This window comes from Herpailurus yagouaroundi, unplaced genomic scaffold (genome assembly GCF_014898765.1).
Source record: "Herpailurus yagouaroundi ecotype Mexico unplaced genomic scaffold, PumYag 197, whole genome shotgun sequence".
Lineage (NCBI taxonomy): Eukaryota > Metazoa > Chordata > Mammalia > Carnivora > Felidae > Herpailurus > Herpailurus yagouaroundi.
In genome coordinates this window covers 1,016,997-1,039,068 of record NW_024412428.1, presented here as the reverse complement: position 1 = coordinate 1,039,068, position 22,072 = coordinate 1,016,997, and the positions used below count along the sequence as shown (strand labels likewise).

The window sequence follows — 22,072 nt, the reverse complement described above, 5'->3', positions numbered from 1 at the left end:
AGAGATGATGGGAATTTTTTTGAAAAAGAACAAGGCAGGGGAGGGGCTTTTCCACTATTGTTGGGCAGATACCAAAACATGCTAGAGCACTATCGTGATTTTAAGGTGCGGCAGGGAAACAGGAGTAGACAGACTAGCAGAATGCACAGTCCAGAAACTGACTCAGTTACAGAATTAATGGGCATTGAAACTTAACGGGGATTAAGGGACTAGTAAGAAATGGAGCCAGGACAACCGACTACACGTGAATTAAAACATGTAGATTCCTATTTTGAATGTATTCCTGTTTTGAATACACCCAAAACTTACTTTAAAACTAAATAGAAGAAAAAAAAATGGTTAGAGAGGGAGGGAGCCAAAACATAAGAGACTCCTAAAAACTGAGAACAAACTGAGGGTTGATGGGGGCTGGGAGGGAGGGGAGGGTGGGCGATGGGTACTGAGGAGGGCATCTGTTGGGATGAGCATTGGGTGTTGTACGGAAACCAATTTGACAATAAATTTATAATAAAAAAAACTAAATAGAAAAAAACAAAGATGTAAACGTATGAAAAGAAAATACAGGAAAACGATTTTATAATCTTGGGGTAGGGAAGGGCTTTGTAAAGCAATAAATAAATGAAGCCACAAACTTTCCAAAAGCCAAATTTGACTCTATAAAATTAGAAAACCTGTTTGACAAAACAAATGACCAATTAAAAGCTAAGCAACAGACTAGGAAAAGTACTTAAAGCTTATAAAGAGAACAAATAAATCAATATCTAGGCAAGAAATCTCCTGCATTAAGGCCTCTGCTATTCACTTCCCTCTGCTCTTTCCCCGATACCCGAACGGTCCCACCCTCCCTTGCTCCAACATGACTTTAAACTCTCCTTGACTCCATCTAAAATGGCTAATTCCTCCCAACCCAGCCAGGTCTTCCTTCTGCATCTGGCAGGAGATTAAAGACTCCTCTCCGGGAGGAAGGATCCAATTGGATCAATTGACTAGCGGGCAGTTCCCCAACTACGCAGATCAGGCAGATGGCCCCGTGGCAGCGTGCCAGCACATCAGTCTCCCTTGTGGCCTCAGAGATCCCGCTCAGCTTTAGCTGCAAACTCCTAAATGCGAGAAGACAGGCCAGGATCATCAGACATCTGAGGAAAGTTTACGACACGAAACATAGAAGGTAAAACAAACAAGCAAGCCAAAGACAGCCAAACACAGCTATGCAGGGAGAAGAAAACCTCAAAAGAAACTTCATTAATAACCCAAGAGATAAGAAGCAGTATTGTATCAACATGTGTTTGTCGCACTGCAAACTCAAGAACAGGAAGGAATGACACCCGTTTCAGGGGACCCTGACAGGCAAGGAAGGGAATAAGATGCGCCTTCAGGTCTTACAATGTTTCGTTCGCTAAAAACCAAACCTGATGTAAATATGACAAAATGTTGAAGTGTGTTAAATACAGTTGGTAAGGGACATGGGTATTTTTCTGTCCAATTTTTGTGTTTGAAACTGCTCATAAAGAAAATGTGTTTGTTTTCCCACCTATCAGTTTGGCAAAAGCTGAATATTCAGTATTAGTAGGAATTTGGGAAGTCAGTCAGTCTCCTCCACTAATGAACTGGAGCTCTGTAAGTCAATTTAAAATACGAAAACAAAGAAAAAAATTGTAAAGGAGAAAAACAAAGCAATTCTGCCTAGTTTACTTACCAATATTATAAAGTGCTTCAGTACAAGAAGAATCATTTCTTAGAGCCTCTTTGTAGAATTCAGCTGCCTTCTCATAATCACCGTTTGCAAAAACTGTATTCCCTTTGTTAGTCAGAGCTGAGGGATTATATCTATCAGAGTTCACAGCTAAATCTGCATAGCTACTGGCTTGTGCAAATTCATTTTCCTAAACAAGGTACAAAACACACACAAATTATTCGGGGTTCGTCAAATATCTCTACTGACTGTTCTGGGCTACAGACATGATAAACAGATTTTCTGAGATTACAAATACGATAAACAGAAATATTTTATATATCTTGATCTTGATAGACTTTTTCTACAAGATTTTTAATCATCATGTTCTTTCAACTACCCAAGTTTCTAATGACTGACTTCACAGTCTCATGGTTTGAATAACAACACTACATGTAAGTGGCTCCATTTTATTAATGGTTTTTTTGTCTATTTGTTTTTAGCTTTAGAGAGAGAGTGAGTACAGCATGAGGAGGGGGCAGGAGGCAGAGAATCTTAAGCAGGCTCCACGCTCAGGGCAGAGCCCAATGCAGGGCTCGATTCCACCACTCCGGGATCATGACCTGAATCAAAATCAAGAGTCAGGCGGTCAACAGACTGGGCCACCCAGCCGCCCCAAGTGGCTCCATTCTGAACACCCGGATTTCACGTCACAGCTGCAGTACTGTGCACACCTGAAGCCCTGAGCTGGCTACAAAGGCACCACTATCTTTCTCGTCCTTCCATCCAATTGGTTGCGTCACCTACTAGGTCTGGCATTTCTAGCAAGTCTCTAGTTCTGTCTCTTCCGCCAAAGGACCTTAACATCACCATTTAAGCGACATAGACCTCTCAACCCTTAAATAGTGAAGCATCTGTGCCAGCTTGCTTAAGCCAGGAACCAGATTTCCCAGAATCCCCTTCCCTGCATGGTTCTTGTCCACAGTCGACTGAAAGGAACTTGTAGGACATGCGGGACGCAGACACGAAGCAGCAGCTTTTGCTCTCTGAAGGTCTTTTTCTGGTCATCAGTTGCAGGACTGATGCAGAAATGCCTGTGGGTTCCAGCCTGTCCTCACTCATTTTGACTCCACATCTGGTTCTGCCTCCCAACTGTGCTGTCCCTGCTGAGCACCGTGACCCCGATCTCCGATGGGGCTTGGCTCCAGACCCACGGAGGAGGCAGTTGTGCAGAAGCAACTGCTTCCCAAAGGTCTCTCCAAGAACTCCCCCTTCATGTGGCTGCTGGACACGCTGGGCCACTCACACACTGACTGCTGATCCCTTCTCAGGCCCCTGACCCCCCTTCTGCACCTTCACCCACAGCTCCCCCACCACTGGGTAAATTCTAGCTCCCACATCCCTTCTCCCATGATACTCACAGTGACTGCTTCCCCGAATGAACTTTCAAAACACTGAGACACAATTCACAGGTCAGATAAATGTACATTTTTGAGGCATTTACACATTCAAAAAATTGTACCACCATCACCAACATCCATTTCTACAACATTTTTATCACACCCCAAAATATCCTGTACCCATTAGCAGTCACTCCCCATTCTCCCACGTGCTCTGGCCCCTGGCAGCCACTAATCTGGTTTCCACCTCCATGGATTTGTTTATTCTGGACATTTCATAATAAACACAACCGTATAACATGCGGCTTTTTTGTCTGGCTTCTTTGCTTAGCAAAATGTTTTCAAGGTTCATCCATGTTGTACTACGCATCAGTATTTCATTCCTGTTCATCGCTGAATAATATCCCATTGTATGGATAGGCCACATTTTGTTTATCCATTCACTGTTGATGGACACCTGGATTGTGCCCGCCCACTTTCGTTTATTATGGATAATGCTGTTATGAATATTCATGTATTTGTGTGGACTCTGAACTTTGATATAAAATTTGGTACTTAAAAGTGGGGTGCTACTGTCATAAAAAACTCAAAACATAAAAAACCTTGTCTTTTGGACTAGGCAGCAGGCAAAATCTGGAAAGCACTAGAACCATAGTAGTGGAGGATGGAGAAGGAGTAAGGAATTGTTATCAGAGGCTAGATAAAGGGCAAGTCATGTTTTGCAGTCATAAAACTGGGAAAACTGCCATCTACACTGACTTGGAAGACAGAACGTGTATTCAGTAGATATGTGCGTGTGGCCAAGGAGATTTCTGGGCAGGAGGTTAAAAGTGCCAATTAATTTACTTTAATTGGGTCTGATAAGGTACAGTGAGAGAGGAGCTTAAGACAAAACTTCAGATTTTCCAACTAGAGTTTGGCAGAAATATAGAAAAACAAGGACGTGTTGGGCCGGAAAATAAAATTATTTCGTGTCCCTAGCTTCTCTGAGCAGCAAGTCTCAGAGTAAGAACTGGTTGCAGGGCAGAGATCAGATCAAGGGTGTGGCTGTAATGCCCTTTGGAAACATCTCAGGAAGATTTAAGGTAGTGCCTGGCAAAGGAGGCACTCCTCTTTAAGGTAGAAAAAAGCTTCCAAATATCTTTGGGGCTCTGCGCCACAGCAGCCTCATGCACCTAAGTGGAAAGGGGTCTGTCTGCCTTGAAAACCACTGTGGACGCAGCTCTTGGGGCATGTGGGTACCCCAAATGAGATTTATAGGAAACCTGCCAAGTCTTTAAGGGAGTTGTACCAGTTTCAGCATTGCCAGCTTGGATTAAAGGGACAGACCGTCCAAAATGAAAGACAGCCTCCGGGTCCCCAATTTTTCTGGGCAGAAAGCAGGCTAAGAAAGTTAATCAGCTGCAAATACAGGTTATTTTTTCTGTAAAGGGAAGTGTTCCCAGAATGCAGAGCCAAGAGCCACAAGAGACCAAAGGATTAGGGCACCACTCCCAGGGATCAGAGCTGAGCCCTACCTAAGGAACATCCCCTTCCTCACTTTCGGGGGCGTGGACCACATGTGCTTAGCTAGATGTCTGACCCACTAAGGGCTAGTGGGTGCGAGGTGCCTCCATCTCACCCCTTTGGAACAAGAGTATCTATTACAGTGACCCTACTCTTATCTCATCGGAGGATGTGAAGTGTATGGGAGACACGGTGTGTTTTCCTGTTCGCAGACCTTTGGGTCAAGAGGACCTGCACCTGAGAAAGCCCACCTCTATCTAGACCCCAAGCAGACGATGGCTCTTGGACCTGATGCTGTGACAGGTGAGACTATGAGAGTCCCTGGAGGGCTAAGTACATTTTGCATATGGAAAGGATACACTGAATGCAGGCAGTGACAGATCATTAAAATAGTGGCCCCAAAGGGTCACACCTCCCAGTATTCAGGCCCTTGAATGGTTCTCTCCCGTGTTGGTTTTTCCCAGTAAGATAACAACAAATTCAACGCACACAGGAGCCTGGTAACCACCTGAGTGCACTGGGGTCTCCTCTCGTGGACCCTGCCCCACGTAAGAAGGCTGGGCTCCCCTGCTGGAGGAGGAGGTGGGAACGAGATGCTGGTCAACGGCTCAGCTAAGTCTCACATGTGAGGGAGGCATTTGGACCATGCTGCCTCAGTCAAACTTCAGATGATGGCAGCAGGATGTGTGACCCCGGGCCAGATCAGCAGAAGGACCACCCAAGTGAGCCCAGCCTGTTCAGGTAGAATGTGAGGAAATACACAGTTATTTTAGCCACTACATTTTGGGGCAGCTTATTCCAGAGCAACAGAAACTGATACAACCACATACTAGGTACCGATAATATATGTTCAATATATATCATATACCAGGCCCATTACGTTGCCTCAAAATAACCATTTTCCCAAGAACTACGTGCAACAAACTATTGATCAGATACTCTGATAGCTCTGCTCAGTCGCCTAAATCTAGCTATTTTTCTTTCTTTTTAAAAAGTCTTCTTGGTCTCCTCCCACACATTCATCAAACTTGGTCAAGATCTGGTTGCTAATTAACCATCTGCACGAAATTTACAAGTGATTTTCTACATTCGAATGTAATGACTGTAATGGAGACCATGCTTCAGCCCCCAGACCTGTCCTTCAGAAGTGCTGGGAATGCCGCTGGCCACGGCCTCAGCTGTCAGCCCACTCTGTGACTTACTCTAGCCCCATGAGAAAGAGGTGCCTTGCCCAAAGCTGCGCCCCCTTCCGGGCGAGCAGGCTGACTCCAGTGACTGGTTGATGCGGAGGCACGAAGGCCCGTCCCCCTCACCGCAGTGGGGGACAGGGCTGCACAGCCATCCCGAGTCGGGGGGTCCCACAGGGTCGGCTAAGGACTGTGGTGACTGCATCACAGCCCAATTTCCCCCTCCTCCACTCTGTGACGCTTCCAACCCTTCTCACTGACGTACTGATCCAAAGAGATCTGCCCCGGAAACTGCATTCTGGCTAATCTCCAGCTCGGAGTTTGCTGTCTCACCAGCAAAAGTGCCTCTCCTAGCCTTCATTCTCATGGACTACCTCTCTGATTTCAATGTTACATGCTTCCTCTTTGTGCCTTCCTTTTTTCCTTTACTTCAGAGGCATCATACTGTACTTCCTTTCCCATCTTCTTGATCGGATTCTTATTTTGGCCTCTTTAATGTATGTGAATCCCAAAGTCAGTTCTCAGTTCTGTGCTACACTCTAGCCCCTGGAGATACCCTCTATCGTCTTAGTTCAGGCTGCTATAGCAAATACCACAGACTGGCTTCAACAGCAAACGTTTATTTCTCATAGTTCTGGAGGCTGGGAGATCCCAGATCAAGGTGCTGGCCAATGTGGTGTCTGCTGAGAGCCACTTCTTGGTTTGCAGGAGGACATCTTGCTGTGTCCTCATGGGGAGAGGGGTCTGGTTCCTTCTCTTCTAATAAGGGCGCTAATCCCATCAATCAGGGGACCTGCTCTCATGACTTCATCTAACCCTAAGTATCTCTCCAAGTCCCTCCAAATACAGTCACATTTGGGCTTCAACATATAAATTTGGTTGGGGGAGGAGGACACACACGATCAGCCCATAGCATCTATTATCAAAGCTCTGACCTCTACGCAGACAATCATCAAATCATCTCTATCCCCGATTTCCCATCTGAGATCAGTTCCACATGCTTGTTGGCCATTACTATTTAAATATATCACCACTGTAGGGGCTCCTGGGTGGTTCAGTCGGTTGAGCCGCCAACTTCGGCTCAAGTCATGATCTCACGGTTCATGAGTTCAAGCCCCGCGTCGGGCTCTGTGCTGACAGCTCAGAGCCTGGAGCCTGCTTCGGATTCTGTGTCTCCCTCCCCCACTCACACTCCATCTCTCTCTCTCTCTCTCTCTCTCAAGAATAAACATAAAAAAATTTTTTTAATAAATATATATATACACATATCACCACTGCTACAAAAAATCTTAAAAACATATTAGGAAAAAAACTCAGCATCTTTCTCCCTAATCTGCAGCCTCCTCTCAACCTGCACCTGGCACCACTCTCTTGCCAGTAGGCTTAAAATACTGCTGTCATTCCTCACCAGTGGTCTTGATCTCTTTTCCATCACAACAGAGTAGGGGTAAAATTTCCACCGTTAACAGTAGTTCAGCACGGCAGTGATTCTCAGTGGCGCACCAACCAGAAGTTCCAAGAGGAACTGAGAATGTGGTTTAACTAAATATAGTGATCCTTATGTTCACATCCTCTCCCACCTTTCCTGTCTCTGTGCTTTTGTTCATCCCTTTAGTCTCCCCAAAATTAAAATGCTTTGTGCCTTCTCTGAATTTCTGAAACACTTATTATCTCTACTTTCAACCAACCTTCCTTTCTTCCGTCTGAGTCCACCCGCATGCCTCCTTTGTTCCAAATGAAGAAGCTCCCTTTTAGTGAGCTTTTAGACTTTTGGTATTCCCCATGACTGGGATCCGGCAGATGCTCAAAGTATGCTTCTTATAGATGACACTGTACCTTACGTAAATCATGTAACCTGAGCCATCACTTTCTTTACTGCTAACATGGTGCTGAAACCGGTCTCTAGCCCACCTCGCAGATCCGCACTGTGTAATTTTCTGAGTGATGCTTACCCACCATAATTTTTCTCCTTCCCTTCTTCTTCTGAGATGGTCCTTTCACTCATATCCATAAACTCAACCCCTGGCCCAGAACTTGTCGTGATCAGACCTCTAGGCACCCCATTCTACTAACATTCTCTACCAGTCTTCTTTGGAGCTTCTCTCTAGCCGTGCTCTTCGGGGAGAAATTTAGCAACATAAAAACACCACAGTATCCACTCTTCGTTGTAAAAGAACCAGAACTTACCAAATAATACAGAAACGAGAGGTTGGTCGCAGCTGCACTTTTCACTCTACTGTCCTTTTTTTCAAACATTTTTAAGGTCTCCACAGCCTAGAAATGAAATATCTGGACGTTAACGATCATTGTAACAGGACGGTATCCGGGCTTAATGCTGCTGTAAAGACCACTGTGTCTTGAGTGTCACACCAGGGGAGGACACAAAGGGAATGGACTGATATGGTCAAGAAAACAGACGACAGAATGAGAATTTCATCCGAGAATCGGCATTTATAAAAAAGGACACAGCAAAACTAAAAGTGCAATAACTGAAATGAAGAACTTAACCGAGAGGTTTCACAGTAGGGTAGGTACAGCCAGAGAGTAGTAAATATCGGGCCTTGTGAGTCTTATGACACGGTTTAGTGTCTATCCCGCATAACGGGGTATAAGTGAGGTTTTTACCTAAAGGACACAATCAAATTTACTCTTTGCAAATCAGAATTTCTGCTTTTGGCTATCAGAGATCAGCCTACAGAAGACCATTCTACAGAGAACAATTAGAAAATTTATATTCAAATACTAAAAATATCTTTGGAAGGCACTACAGCACTACTGAGACAACCAGGATCTGAAGGTCAAGATCCCAGAAAATGTTCAGACTAAATAAGCAAAGGAAAAGAAGAGATGAAAAAAAGGTCTCAGATGAATAAAAGAGACATATGGGAACATAGCAAAAAGGTCTAAAACATAACTGGAACTCCTGAAAGGAAAGAAAGGCTAATGGTCGAGAATTTTTCCAAAACTGATGACAGAAACTAATTCTGGGACTACGACAAAAAATTATCTCAAGTAGTTCCAAATATAATTATATTTTCAAGCCATGAGAAATGAAAGTACATTTTTAACCACTTGGCAGGTCTGAGACCATCCTAACCAAACAGGATATTTGGAATGGTCAGACACCTTACATGAAAAGTGAGTACTCAATTTAGAAACCCCTGAGAAATAACAGTAAAAAAAGCAGGTAAAGGCAATGGGTTTTCCTTCCTTCCTTCAAGATACATATACTGAACAGAAAATGCATGGCTTTGGGCACTTTCTGCTCTTGGAGAGAGTGGAGCCAACCAAAAACGCTGCTTTAGTTTTTACGATGCTCACAAGCTGCTGTTAGTGAAAATATCTTGACAAATCTGTGTGCTGTGAAAGTGTCTGACCTCAAACGAAGCCTCGAATATAGCACCATTTAGTGTGCTGACTCAATCTTTTTAAGGATACATTCTACATATGTAGGTTCCAATAGAAGTAATTATTCTTTTCAAGTTTTTTTGTTTGTTTTCTGAGAAAGAGAGTGCATGCGCAGGGGAGGGGCAGACGAAAAGGGAGAGGGAGAGCGAGAATCGCAAGCAGGCTCCGTGCCCAATGCAGGGCTCAACCCCATGACCATGATATCATGATCTGAGCCAAAATCAAGAGTCACATGCTCAACCGACTGAGTCACCCAGGTGCCCCTCTTTTCAAAGGTTTTTGATTAAAGAAAATCACTGAAGTTTCTAGGCTAGTAGTTCATAATTCCACAAAGAAGAAAAAAGACCCCAACATCATATGCTCACTTTTGAGATTCTCTTTCTCACTTACTTTCTTGGAAGGATCTTCTGCAGAATTGCCAAGAAGTTCCTAAAACGCACTTCAGAAATTATTGCTACTTATGTTGTTCATCCTATAGGAGTTATCTCATTGACTCTTTATACAACGTCCATGGCTATTAATGTAAAAGTCACTGCTGTTTTGAATCTCTAAGTTTTATAAGATACATTTCCCTTTGAGTAAGAATTCTGAGGTTTTAAACTTTAGTTTTAGATTGTGTCAAAATAAATGTATGTGTTAATTTAAAATATAAGGCACATGAATAGGTGTAACTCATGTATCCATTAAATTCTCAAAAGTAAAGTGTAGAGAGAAAATAATCAGTTTTCTGATATTTATGAAATCTGTAAGTAGATTATCAAAAGCAAGCTAACAACAACAATTAAAAAAAATGGAATGCCATATAGTAGTTTAGCTTACATCATTCCTTTTAGAAACAGCTATTCATACTATTAATAAAGCTATTAATAAAGTGTCTTAGATGTGGCGCCTGGGTGGCTCAGTTGGTTAAACATCCAGCTCTTGGTTTTGGCTCAGGTCATGATCTTGTGGTTTTGTGAGTTCAAGCCCTGCATTGGGCTCTGCACTCGCAGCGCAAAGCCTGCTTGGGATTCTTTCTCTCCTTTTCTCTCTTCCCCTCTCTCCCTCCCCCACTCACATTATCTCTTTCTCTCTCCCTTTTCTCTCTCCCTTTTCTCTCCCTCCCCCACTCACACTATCTCTTTCTCTCTTAAAATAAAGAAACTTAAAAAAAATGTTTTTTAAGTGTCTTAGATTTTAAAATTTTCATCTTTATTAATTTGCGGCTCACTGTTAACAAGACTTTAAGACTACATATAACACCAAGTTATTCTCCCCCCCAAAAGGTTACTATGAATTCAAATAATATGTAAAAAATGATGCAGTGTTATTTAAAATAACAGAAATATTTTGAACTTTAAAACATTCATTTAAAAACATCTGAGAGAATAAAAACATTTCATATTTAAAATTTCTGAACTATTCTAAAAACGCTATGTAACTATTCTAATAAAAGAAATATTTTCAAGATTTTTTGCTTTGAAATGGGTGGTTTTCAAAACCGTTCTTTTACACATTCAATGAATGCATAGCCAATATTTGTTTTTAAATTTTTTTTTTTCAACGTTTATTTATTTTTGGGACAGAGAGAGACAGAGCATGAACGGGGGAGGGGCAGAGAGAGAGGGAGACACAGAATCTGAAACAGGCTCCAGGCTCTGAGCTCTGAGCCATCAGCCCAGAGCCCGACGCAGGGCTCGAACTCACGGACCGTGAGATCGTGACCTGGCTAAAGTCGGACGCTTAACCGACTGCGCCACCCAGGCGCCCCCAATTTTTTTTTTTTTTTAAGTAGGCTCCATGACCAATGTGGGGCTTGAACCCATGACCCTGAGATCAAAAGCCACATGCTCTACCAACTGAGCCAGCTAGGCAACCCTCAATATTACTGTTTTTAAAAATAAAATATATTATAGGGATGCCTGGGTGGCTCAATCAGTAGAGCGTGTGACTCTTGATCTCGGGGTTGTGAGTTCGAGTGTCATGTTGGGTGTGGAAATTACATAAAAATAAAAATCTTTAAAAATTTAATTAATCAGGGGCGCCTGGGTGGCTCAGTCGGTTAAGTGGCCGACTTCAGCTCAGGTCATGATCTCTCGGTCCGTGAGGGCTGTGAGTTCGAGTCCCGAGTCAGGCTCTGTGCTGACAGCTCAGAGCCTGGAGCCTGTTTCAGATTCTGTGTCTCCCTCTCTCTGCCCCTCCCCTGCTCATGCTCTGTCTCTCTCTGTCTCAAAAATAAATAAATGTTGGGGCGCCTGGGTGGCGCAGTCGGTTAAGTGTCCGACTTCAGCCAGGTCACGATCTCGCCGTCCGTGAGTTCGAGCCCCGCGTCGGGCTCTGGGCTGATGGCTCAGAGCCTGGAGCCTGTTTCAGATTCTGTGTCTCCCTCTCTCTCTGCCCCTCCCCCGTTCATGCTCTGTCTCTCTCTGTCCCAAAAATAAATAAAAAACGTTGAAAAATAAATGTTAAAAAAATTTTTAATAAAAAAAATTTAATTAATCAAAATAAAATATTGTAACATCGATTCCTTTACAAGTGAAACTGATAAAAGTGTACCAATAAAATTAAATTTAGCTATAAATAGCAAAACAAATAATGGAAAAAACATTGTTAATTTGGGTTGTGTTTTCTTTTCTCCCCCCACAAACAATTAGGAAAATAGATATATTTTCATTTTGGCTTTCTTTCCCGACTGATGCCATCTAAGCTACTGGTTTCTGCATTCCACTGCATCTGTCCACACATGAGCACGGGCCTTCAGCCCAAACTACTTCATTTCATCTACCTTTGGCTTTTTATGGATTTTTTTCTCTATTACAAAGGTGACTACAAAGCAGAACTACCATCACATAGAACCACACTCTGAGATTTCAGCATCTTTACTTAGCTACAGAATTATAACCTCATATTAGAAGGTATATGTTTTTCTCTTTTACTTGAATTGTAAATAAAGTAGTCCTCGTCAAATGGTCATTATGAGTTATGTCAACCCAATCCCTTTTAACCTAACAGTGTTCCTTTCAACTAAGGTTTATTATACCCACCTCATCATACTTACAATATACAAACAAAAGAAACACAAAGTCAAAGCAGCAATGTTGAAAAGAAAGCAGAAATTACATTTTTAAAACATAAGTAAACTAATTAAAATCTTGAAAATGCAAATGGAACACAAAATATTTTAAAGACTACGGAGGGGGGAGCACCCATTCCATCTTGACCCAAGGCAGCAAGGTAGCAGTGATACCAGCAAGATGTCCTGGAGGACTGTGAAATTGTGCTTAGCAATGGGACCCTTTTATGCCCAAAGCAACGTTCCAGAGTAAACCAAATACACAAAACAGGTCACGGGAAAGCTCTCTGGTGAAGACAGGACGATGGAAGCACCATGCTGCTAGTTGGGCTCCTGGCCTTCCCTGCCTCTAAAAAACCTTACAGGTTTAGAGAACAGTTTGAAAACCTCTAGGGGAAAAGTTGTTCCCTGGACTAGAACATGGCTTAGTAATTTAGGAACCATGCGTTACGTGACAAGTATTTACGCTGGGACAAAGAGGACAAACAGGTCAAAATGAAAGTAATACTATATTAATAGAAATTATGTTAACACAAATAAAAATATTACTCAACTTCAGAATAATCACAGATAACAGTATTCTAGAAGCAGTTTCCCAATATTATTGCTTTGACCAAGTAACATATAAAACATCTAAAACTTTAAAAAACTTACTTGGTTAAAGTCCTTTTGTCTCAAGTATGTAATTGCTTTGTTTATTTCCAGATCATTTGCTAGCTCTACATACTGAGAGGCTTTCACAACTTCAACACACCTATGATGTAAAGCATAAAAAAAAGTTACTTTGTTTTGGCATTTTTAAAAATTTTTTTTTTCAACGTTTATTTATTTTTGGGACAGAGAGAGACAGAGCATGAACGGGGGAGGGGCAGAGAGAGAGGGAGACACAGAATCGGAAACAGGCTCCAGGCTCTGAGCCATCAGCCCAGAGCCCGACGCGGGGCTCGAACTCACGGACCGCGAGATCGTGACCTGGCTGAAGTCGGACGCTTAACCGACTGCGCCACCCAGGCGCCCCTGTTTTGGCATTTTTATGTTGCTGGTGGCTTCCTCAAAACTGACTTTTCAAAAAAATTTTAAAGTGTCCCTAGCACTATCTAAGGCTAAGCACTTGATTTCTTCCGATGCAGGCAGTAAGTTACTAAATTCTTCAGTTCTAAACTGATTTTTTTTTTTACTCAACTACTGATTTTTTTACCCAACTTTTCATTAGCTTGTTGTCACTTCTAATTATTTATGGTATTTTAAATGAAACTGGATTTATATCCATAGTCTCATTTTTAACTTAACTACTAAAACAATTTTAATTTGTAACAGGTAAAAGTATTTCTATGTATTTTTTCATCTTAAATGCTCTGATGGTGAGAAAAATTCTATAGAACTTGTAGAGTATGTTTAAGTTTTGTGTCCAAACTTGACGACTATAGATCTGTTCCTCAAAGGGCACAGAACATTTGTTTTTAACTATATATCAGGCACTGCATTAATTCCTTTATAAGCATTATCACACTTAATAGTTTTTTTTTTTTTAATGCTTAGTTTTCTAGAGAGAGCGAGAAAGAGAGAGCGCACACATGCACGTGAGCAGGGGAGGGGCAGAGACAGAGGGAGAGAGAGTCCCAAGCAGGCTCTGTGCTGTCAGCGTAGAGCCTGACGCAGGGCTCGACCCCATGAACCTCGAGATCATGACCTGAGCCGAAATCAAGAGCCAGATGCTTAACCGACTGAGCCACCCAGGCGCTCCAGCATTATCACATTTAATCCCCACAACAACCCTGAAAGACAGGCATGCTCTCTGTTTTACAGATAGGAAAACGGAAGATCTGAGATCACACAGCTAGAAAACTGGCAAGTGAAAATTTGAAACCCAATTTTTATTGACAGCAAAACCCACTTCACCAAGACTTTCTTTCAAATTGAGGTCAACTGAAATCAGTTTAGTGGATCATGACCTCTATTTAAAAAAAGAGAAGAAGAAAATACTAAAGGGCAATACGCATAATAAGGGCAACGATTGTTTCATGCAACATGTTTCTGTAAACTATGTAAAATAAATGTCTGAGGTTCTGGTTCAAAAATGTTTCAAAGCCACTGGCCTGGACAAATAATTTAAAAACATTAAAGCAAAAGATCTCTTTCTTCAGGTAGAATCTTTCATTTTATCTTTGACTTATAAAAGAGCACTTCTGCTTGCAGTGGAGAGAGAGGACTTGAAGCCCTGCCTGCCCGGCCCCCCTTTGAATGGCCCTCTGTCCCCAGCGCCACCCCCAACAAAGGAGCCTGGAGACATGGCTAATGAGGGTGTGAGGGCTCCAAGCTAATGATCTGGAAACCACTGACACTTGTTGAATGTCTACTAGATGTCAGACATTATATACCAAATATACAGGGGCTAAAAAAGGATAAACAAAATATGGTTCATGCCCTTACAGGGGATGCAGACCAGTAAATTAAGTTCGTGTAAGAACTATTACAAAGGAACACAAGAATGCAGTGGCAGAGAATCTAAACCAGACTGGGGAAAGGCATTCTAGAGATATCTACACTCAGTTTGAAACTCAACTTTGTATTGCTTACAAGAGACACACCTTAAATTAAGAACACAGAATCATTAAAAGTAAAGTGAAAATAAAAATACCACTTGGGAATGCAAGCTGGTGTAGCCACTCTGGAAAACAGGATGGAGGTTCCTCAAAAAACTAAAAATGGAATTACCCTACAACCCAGCAACTGCACTACTAGGCATTTATCCAAGGGATACAGGTGTGCTCTTTCGAAGGGACACTTGCACCCCCATGTTTATAGCAGCACTATCCACAATAGCCAAAGTGTGGAAAGAGCCCAAATGTCCATCGATGGATGAATGGATAAAGGAGATGTGGTATATATATACAATGGAGTATTACTCGGCAATCAAAAAGAATGACATCTTGCCATTTGCAACTACGTGGATGGAACTGGAGGGTATTATGCTAAGCGAAATTACTCAGTCAGAGAAAGACAAAAATCATAAGACTTCACTCGTATGAGGACTTTAAGAGACAAAACAGATGAACATAAGGGAAGGGAAAGAAAAGTAATATAAAAACAGAGAGGGGGACAAAACAGAAGAGACTTATAAATATGGAGAACAAACTGAGCGTTACTGGAGGGGTTGTGGGAGGGGGATGGGCTAAATGGGTAAGGGGCACTAAGGAATCTACTCCTGAAATCATTGTTGCACTATATGCTAACTAATTTGGATGTAAATTTTAAAAATTAAAAAAAAAAAGAAAAAGAAATCCTCTTTGCGGCTTCCCAGGAGAAACAATGAAGATACCTTTGTTGAGACCCTTGGGAATGCTGGTGGAGGGGATTTCAGGATACTAGCAGATGCCTAGGGAGACAGAAATTCCTTCCAGAGATAGGAGAGAATTATATCATGGAAGATGATTCTGACCTTGGGATTTCAGCTTGGATAGAAAAAGAGCTTTTTTGAGAATAAACTCTGGAGGGTTTCTGAATGCCCTCCAGGGAAGCTCTTGAGAACTTGTTCTAAATGTCCTGTAGAGAAGTTTCTAAAGCTAAAAGAGTATGGCTAACTCATCAGAGCCCCAAAGAGCTGTATTCATCATGTAAAGTCAATTCAAGATCTTCTAAGAGAAGTAAAGACAAAACAAAACAACTCTTTGGACTTAAAAGACATAAAGCTCAACACGTTAGGAAAACTCTCAAAAAAAAAAAAATGAAGTTCTGATAATAAAGTTATGAATGACTCTGAAAACAAAAAAAACAACACTGATCAATCTACCAGGGATATACCTCTAAATCTTCATGCAACCAATAATATAATTTCAAAATAATATAAAGCAAAGTTAATAATCTAAAAGAAGAAATGTAGAAATCTACAACTGCAGTAAAAAACTTTTAACAGACCCCTCTCAATAGCTAAAAGAATAACCAAACAAAAATCAATAAGAATAAAATGACAAATTCCTTAAAAATGCACCTTACCCAAAGTGACACAAGAAAGTCAAAATAATCTTATAATTATTAAAAAAGTAGAATCTGTTTAATAAAACCCTCCCTATAAAGACAACTTTGAATGCAGACAGCTTTACTAGTAAATTCCTCTGTTTGTTTCATAAAGAAATAATACCAATCTCATAAACTTTTCCAGGGGGGGAAAAAAACCACATCCAAACTTGTGATATAAAGTCAGCTTACCCTTGTTAACAAAATCAAAGACATTATTTTTTAAAATGTTTTATTTATTTTTGAGAAAGAGAGTGAGCGGGGGAGAGGCAGAGAGAAAGAGAGCAAGACAGAGAATCTGAAGCAGGCTCCATGCTATCAGCACAGAGCCCGATGCAGGGCTCAAACTTACGAGTTGTGAGACAGATCATGACCTGAGCTGAAGTCGGAAGCGTAACTGACTGAGCCACCCAGGTACCCCCAGAGACATTATTTTTAAAAATACAAACCTCATCCTTCTCATTAATATGGATGGGATAATGCTTAGGTAATGATTAGCAAATCAAATCCAGTGATATTTTAAAAGGATAATACATCACAATCAAGTGGAGTTAAATTGATAAGAATTGATAAAAATTCTTAGCCTGACCAGAAACAAAAGTAAAAATTCCTTAATTTGATAGAGTATTTACAAGAATCCAATGGCAAACATCATACATAATGGCAGGTTGTGAAAAGTTTTAACCCTGTGAATTCAGGAAAAAACAAAAATGCCTACTATATCACCACTTCTATTCAGCACTGAAGTGGACATCACAGCCAGTGTAATGAAGCAAGAAAACAAACAGAAAGAAGCATAAAGATTGACTAGAAAGAAAGAAAAGTGTCATTATCTGCAGACAGAATAAATGTGTATTTAGATAACCCAAAAGATTCTAGAGATGACTATTTGAAAAAGTAAATTTATTAATAAGGTCAGTGGATAAATATCACTATCTAAAATTCAACTGTATATCTACATACAAGAAATGCACAAGTAGAAAACAAAATTTTAAAACTATGCTGTATGCCATCAGAAACATCAAACGTGTAGGAATAAATGTAACAAAAGACATGCAGATCTCTAGACTTAAAACTAAAAAGTATTTGAAAGAAATTACAAAGACCTAAATGGAGGAATGTATTGTACTTATGGATTTGAAAAGTAAACATCTTAAAGATGTCAGTTCTCTCCAGCCTGATCATTGGATTTCAATAAAATCCCAATTATTTCCCCAGTAGGTCAAGAGAAGTGACAGACAAGCTGCAGACTAAAAGAAATCATTTGAAAAACACTGTCCAGACCTTCGCTAAGCTACTGTGCCCTACTGCTACCTTGGCATCCATCGTGTTTGGCCACGTGCCCTGTTGGGACCAAAAACTAACACTAGCCTCTAACACAAGTATGTGTCCCAGGCAGCAATCTGTAGAGCACCAAGCAAATCTAAGTTCCTGATAGGACTTCCCCAAAAGTCCTTGTGATAAACAGTCCCCCCCCACCTCCCAAGGCCTTCCCCTTATGCACCCCCCTACACAGACCCTCATGGAGCTTACTGATACCCCTACTCTTTGGTTTGAATGGACCCATCTGGCCTTATGCCAGGAGCCCCAGAACACTCCACCCACAGATGCTAGTAAGTCATGTGCCCCAGGTCCTGCCTCTCTCTCTGCCTGTATCTGTCTTGACTTCCCTGGGTGGCATTGCCAGGTATGCTGTGTACTTCCTCTAGGGTCTATAACAAACTTACCTCAGTTTCTCATGGTCGAGAATAATATTCCATTGTATGGTTATACCAGTACACAGCAATGAAAATGAACAAACCAGAGCTACATGCAACAACATTGCCAACTGCTATAGAGTAAAAGACACCAGACACAAAACAACAGGCATGGTACGAGTCCACCTATATAATGTTTAAAAGAATGCAAAACTAAATTATAGTGTTTAGGAATGCCTGGTTGTGTGGTTAAAGTATGTAGAAAAGCTAGGAAGTGATTTACCATTTCTCTGGAGATACCTGTCACCCTTCAGAGTGGGAGGGGCAGGGTCTGGGATAGGCTCAGCAGAGCTTCTAAGGTGCTGACTATGTTCTCTTCTTTAAATGTTATTTATCTAAGCTATGTAATGACATAGGTGTTTGCTGTGTGATAAATCACTGAGCTGATGTTATTATTTTGTACAATTTTTATGTGCTTTATATTACACCACAAGGTTAAAAATAATTTTAACCCTATATTAAATGAATTAACAAAATATAGTAAGAATGACAGAATGATATATAATTGAAAAATCCAAATAATGTCAAGACTGAATTTTCCTTTTTCTTTATTTAAATTTTTAAAAATTAAAAAAATTTTTTTATATATATATAGATTCCTCAAGTGGGAGAGGGACAGAGGGAGAAAGAATTTTTAAAATTTTATTTAAATCCAAGTTAGTTAATATATAGTGTAATAATGGTTTCAGGAGTAGAATTTAGTGATTCATCACTTACATATAACACCCACTGCTCACCACAAGTGCCCTTCTTAGTGCCCATTTAGCCCATCTGCCCACCAAACACCCCTCCAGCAACCCTCAGTTTGTTCTCTGAATTTAAGACTCTCTTATGGTTTGCCTGTTTTTAACTTATTTTTTCCTTTCCTATCCCTATGTTCATCTGTTTTGTTTCTTAAATTACACATGAGTGAAATCATATATTATCTTTCTCTAACTTATTCAACTTAGCATAATACACTCTACTTCCAACCATGTTGTTGCAAATAGTAAGATTTCATTCTTTTTGATTGCTGAGTAATATTCCATTGCGAGGGTGGGGGTGGTGTGTGTGTGTGTGTGTGTGTGTGTGTGTGTGTGTGTGTGTATCACTTCTGTATCCATTCATCAGTCAATGGACATTTGGGCTCTCCACAGGTTGGCTATCATTGATAGTACTGCCATAAACATTGGGGTCCATATGCCCCTTCCAATCAGCATTTTTGTATCCTTTAGATAAACACTACAATGTGCAATTGCTGGGTCATAAGCTAGCTCTATTTTTAACTGTTTTGAGGAACCTTCATATTGTTTTCCAGAATGGCTGTACCAGTTTGCATTCCCACCAGCTGTGCAAAAGTGTTCCCCTTTCTCCGCATCCTCGCTAACATCTGTTGTTTCCCGAGTTGTTAATTTTAGCCATTGTGACAGGTGTGAGGTGGTATCTCATTGCAGTTTTTTTTTTAATTTGTATTTACCTGATGATGAATGATGTTGAGCATCTTTTCATGTACCTGTTAGCCATCTGGATGTGTTCTTTGGAAAAGTGTTCACTCATGTCTTTGGTCCATTTTTCACTGGATTATTTGTTTTTTGGGTTTTGAGTTTGATAAATTCTTTATAGATTTTGGATACTAACCCTTTATCTGATACATCATTTGCAAATATCTTCTCCCATTCCATTGGTTGCCTTTTAGTTTTGTTGATGGTTTCCTTCACCATGCAGAAGCTTTTTATCTTGATGAGGTCCCAGTAGTTCATTTTTGTTTTTGTTTCCCTTGACTTCAGAGATATGTCTAACTAGAAATTGCTGCAGCCAAGGTCAAAGAGGTTGTTGCCTGTTTTCTCCTGTAGGTTGATGGTTTCCTGTCTCACATTTGTCTTTTATCGATTTTGAGTTTATTTTTGTGTATGGTGTAAGAAAGTGGTCCAGATTCATTCTTCTGCAGATCTCTGTCCAGTTTTCCCAACACCATTTGCTGAAGAGACTGTTTTTTCCATTGGATAGTCTTTCCTGCTTGTCAAAGATTAGTTGGCTATAGATGTGTGGGTCCATTTCTGGGTTCTCTATTCTGTTCCATTGATCTCTGCATCTGTTTTTGTGCCAGTACCATACTTTCTTGATGATTACAGGTTTGTAACACAACTTGAAGTCCAAAATTGTGATGCCTCCAGCTTTGGTTTTCTTTTTCATCATTACTTTGGCTATTCAGGATCTTTTCTGGTTCCATACAAATTTTATGATGGTTTGTTCTAGCTCTTGAGGAATGCTAGTATTATTTTGATAGGGATTGCATTGAATATGTAGATTGCTTTGGGTAGCATCAACATTTTAACAGTATTTGTTCTTCTAATCCATGAGCATGGAATGCCTTTCCATTTCTTTATGTCTTCTTTAATTTCTTATATAAGCTTTCTATAGTTTTCAGCATACAGATCTTTTACCTCTTTGGTTATGCTTATTCCTATGTATTTTATGGGTTTTGGTACAATTGTAAATGAGATCGATTCCTTGATTTCTCTTTCTGCTGCTTCATTATTGGTGTATAGAAATGCAACTGATATCTGCACATTGACTTTATATCCTGCGACTTTGCTGGATTCATGTATCAGTTCTAGAAGTTTTTTGGTGGAGTCTTTTGGGTTTTCCAAAAGGAAAACAGGGTTCTCACTCTGTGAAGAGTGAAAGTTTGACTTTTTCCTTGCTAATCTGTATGCTTTTTCTTTCTTTTTGTCTGATTGCTGAGGCTAGGACTGCCAACACTGTGTTGAACAGTGGTGAGAATGGACATCCCTGTTGTGTTCCTGATGTTAGCGGGAAAGCTCTCAGTTTTCCCCTTGAGGATGATATTAGCTGTTGGTCTTTTGTATACGGCCTTTAGGATGTTGAGGTATGTTCTTTCTATGCCTACTTTCTTGAGGGTTTCCATCAAGAAAAGATGCTGTATTTTGTTAAATGCTTTTTCTGCATCTATCAAGAGGATCATATGATTCTTATCCTTTCTTTTATTAATGTGATATATCACATTGATTTGTGGATATTGAACAAGCCCTGCAGCCCAGGAATAAATCCCACTTGATCATGATGAATAATTCTTTAAATGTATTTGTTGGATTCGGTTTCCTAGTATCTTGTTGAGAATTTTTGCATCCATGTTCATCACGGAGATTGGTCTGTGGTTTTCCTCTTTAGTGGGGACTTTGGTTTTGGAATCAAGGTAATGCTGGCCTTGAATGAGTTTGGATGTTTTCCTTCCATTTCTATTTTCTGGAACAGCTTCAAAAGAATAGGTGTTAAGTCTTCTTTAAATGTTTGGTAGAATTCCCTGGAAAGCCATCTGGCCCTGGACTCCTGTTTGTTGGGAGATTTTTGATTACTAATTCAATTTCTTCACTGGTTATAGCTCTGTTCAAATTTTCTATTTCTTCCTGATTCAGTTTTGGTAGTTTATGTCTCTAGGAATTTTTCCATTTCTTCCAGATTGCTCAATTTGTTGGTATATAATTGTTCGCAATATTTTCTTATTATTGTTTGTATTTCTACAGTGTTGGTTGTGATGTCTCTGTTTTCATTCATGATTTTATTTATTTCGGTCCTTTCCTTTTTCTTTTTAATAAATCTGGCTAGGGGTTTATCAATTTTGTTAATTCTTTCAAAGATCCAGATCCTGGTTTCGTTGATCTGTTCTGCTGTTTTGTTTTGTTTTGTTTTGTTTTGTTTTGTTTTGTTTTGTTTAATATCATTGGTTTCTGCTCCAATCTTTATTATTTCCCTTCTACTGCTGTTTTGGGGCTTTATTTGCTGTTATATTTCCATTTTCCAGCTCCTTTGGGTGTTAAGATTAGGTTGTGTATTTGAGACATTTCTTCCTTCTTTAGGAAGGCCTGGATTGCTATATACTTCCCTCTTATGACTGCCTTTGCTACATCCCAGAGGTTTTGGACTGTCATGTTTTCATTTTCACTGGCTTCCATGTACTTTTTCACTTCCTCTTTCATTTCTTGGTTAACCCATTCTTTCTTTAGTAAAATGTTCTTTAATCTCAAAGTATTCGTGGTCTTTCCAATTTTTTTCTTGTGATTGATTTCTATAGAAGT

General features: G+C 40.4%; 1 protein-coding gene and 1 non-coding gene across 8 annotated transcripts in view; both read right to left on the bottom strand.

Moving 5' to 3' along the window:
- The window catches only part of IFT88 (intraflagellar transport 88), a 134,310-nt gene that overhangs the window by 52,863 nt on the left and 59,375 nt on the right, over positions 1-22,072 (bottom strand). For all 7 annotated transcript variants that reach the window (XM_040447981.1, XM_040447982.1, XM_040447983.1 and 4 more), the window contains 3 exons: positions 12,880-12,979; positions 7,953-8,039; positions 1,697-1,883 (listed from right to left, as the gene is read on the bottom strand). In XM_040447981.1, coding sequence (XP_040303915.1) covers positions 1,697-1,883; positions 7,953-8,039; positions 12,880-12,979 — 374 coding nt within the window. The remainder of the gene's footprint in view (positions 1-1,696; positions 1,884-7,952; positions 8,040-12,879; positions 12,980-22,072) is intronic.
- Positions 10,954-11,026, bottom strand: TRNAK-UUU (transfer RNA lysine (anticodon UUU)). The gene has a single exon. It is a non-coding gene; the product is annotated as a tRNA-Lys (tRNA).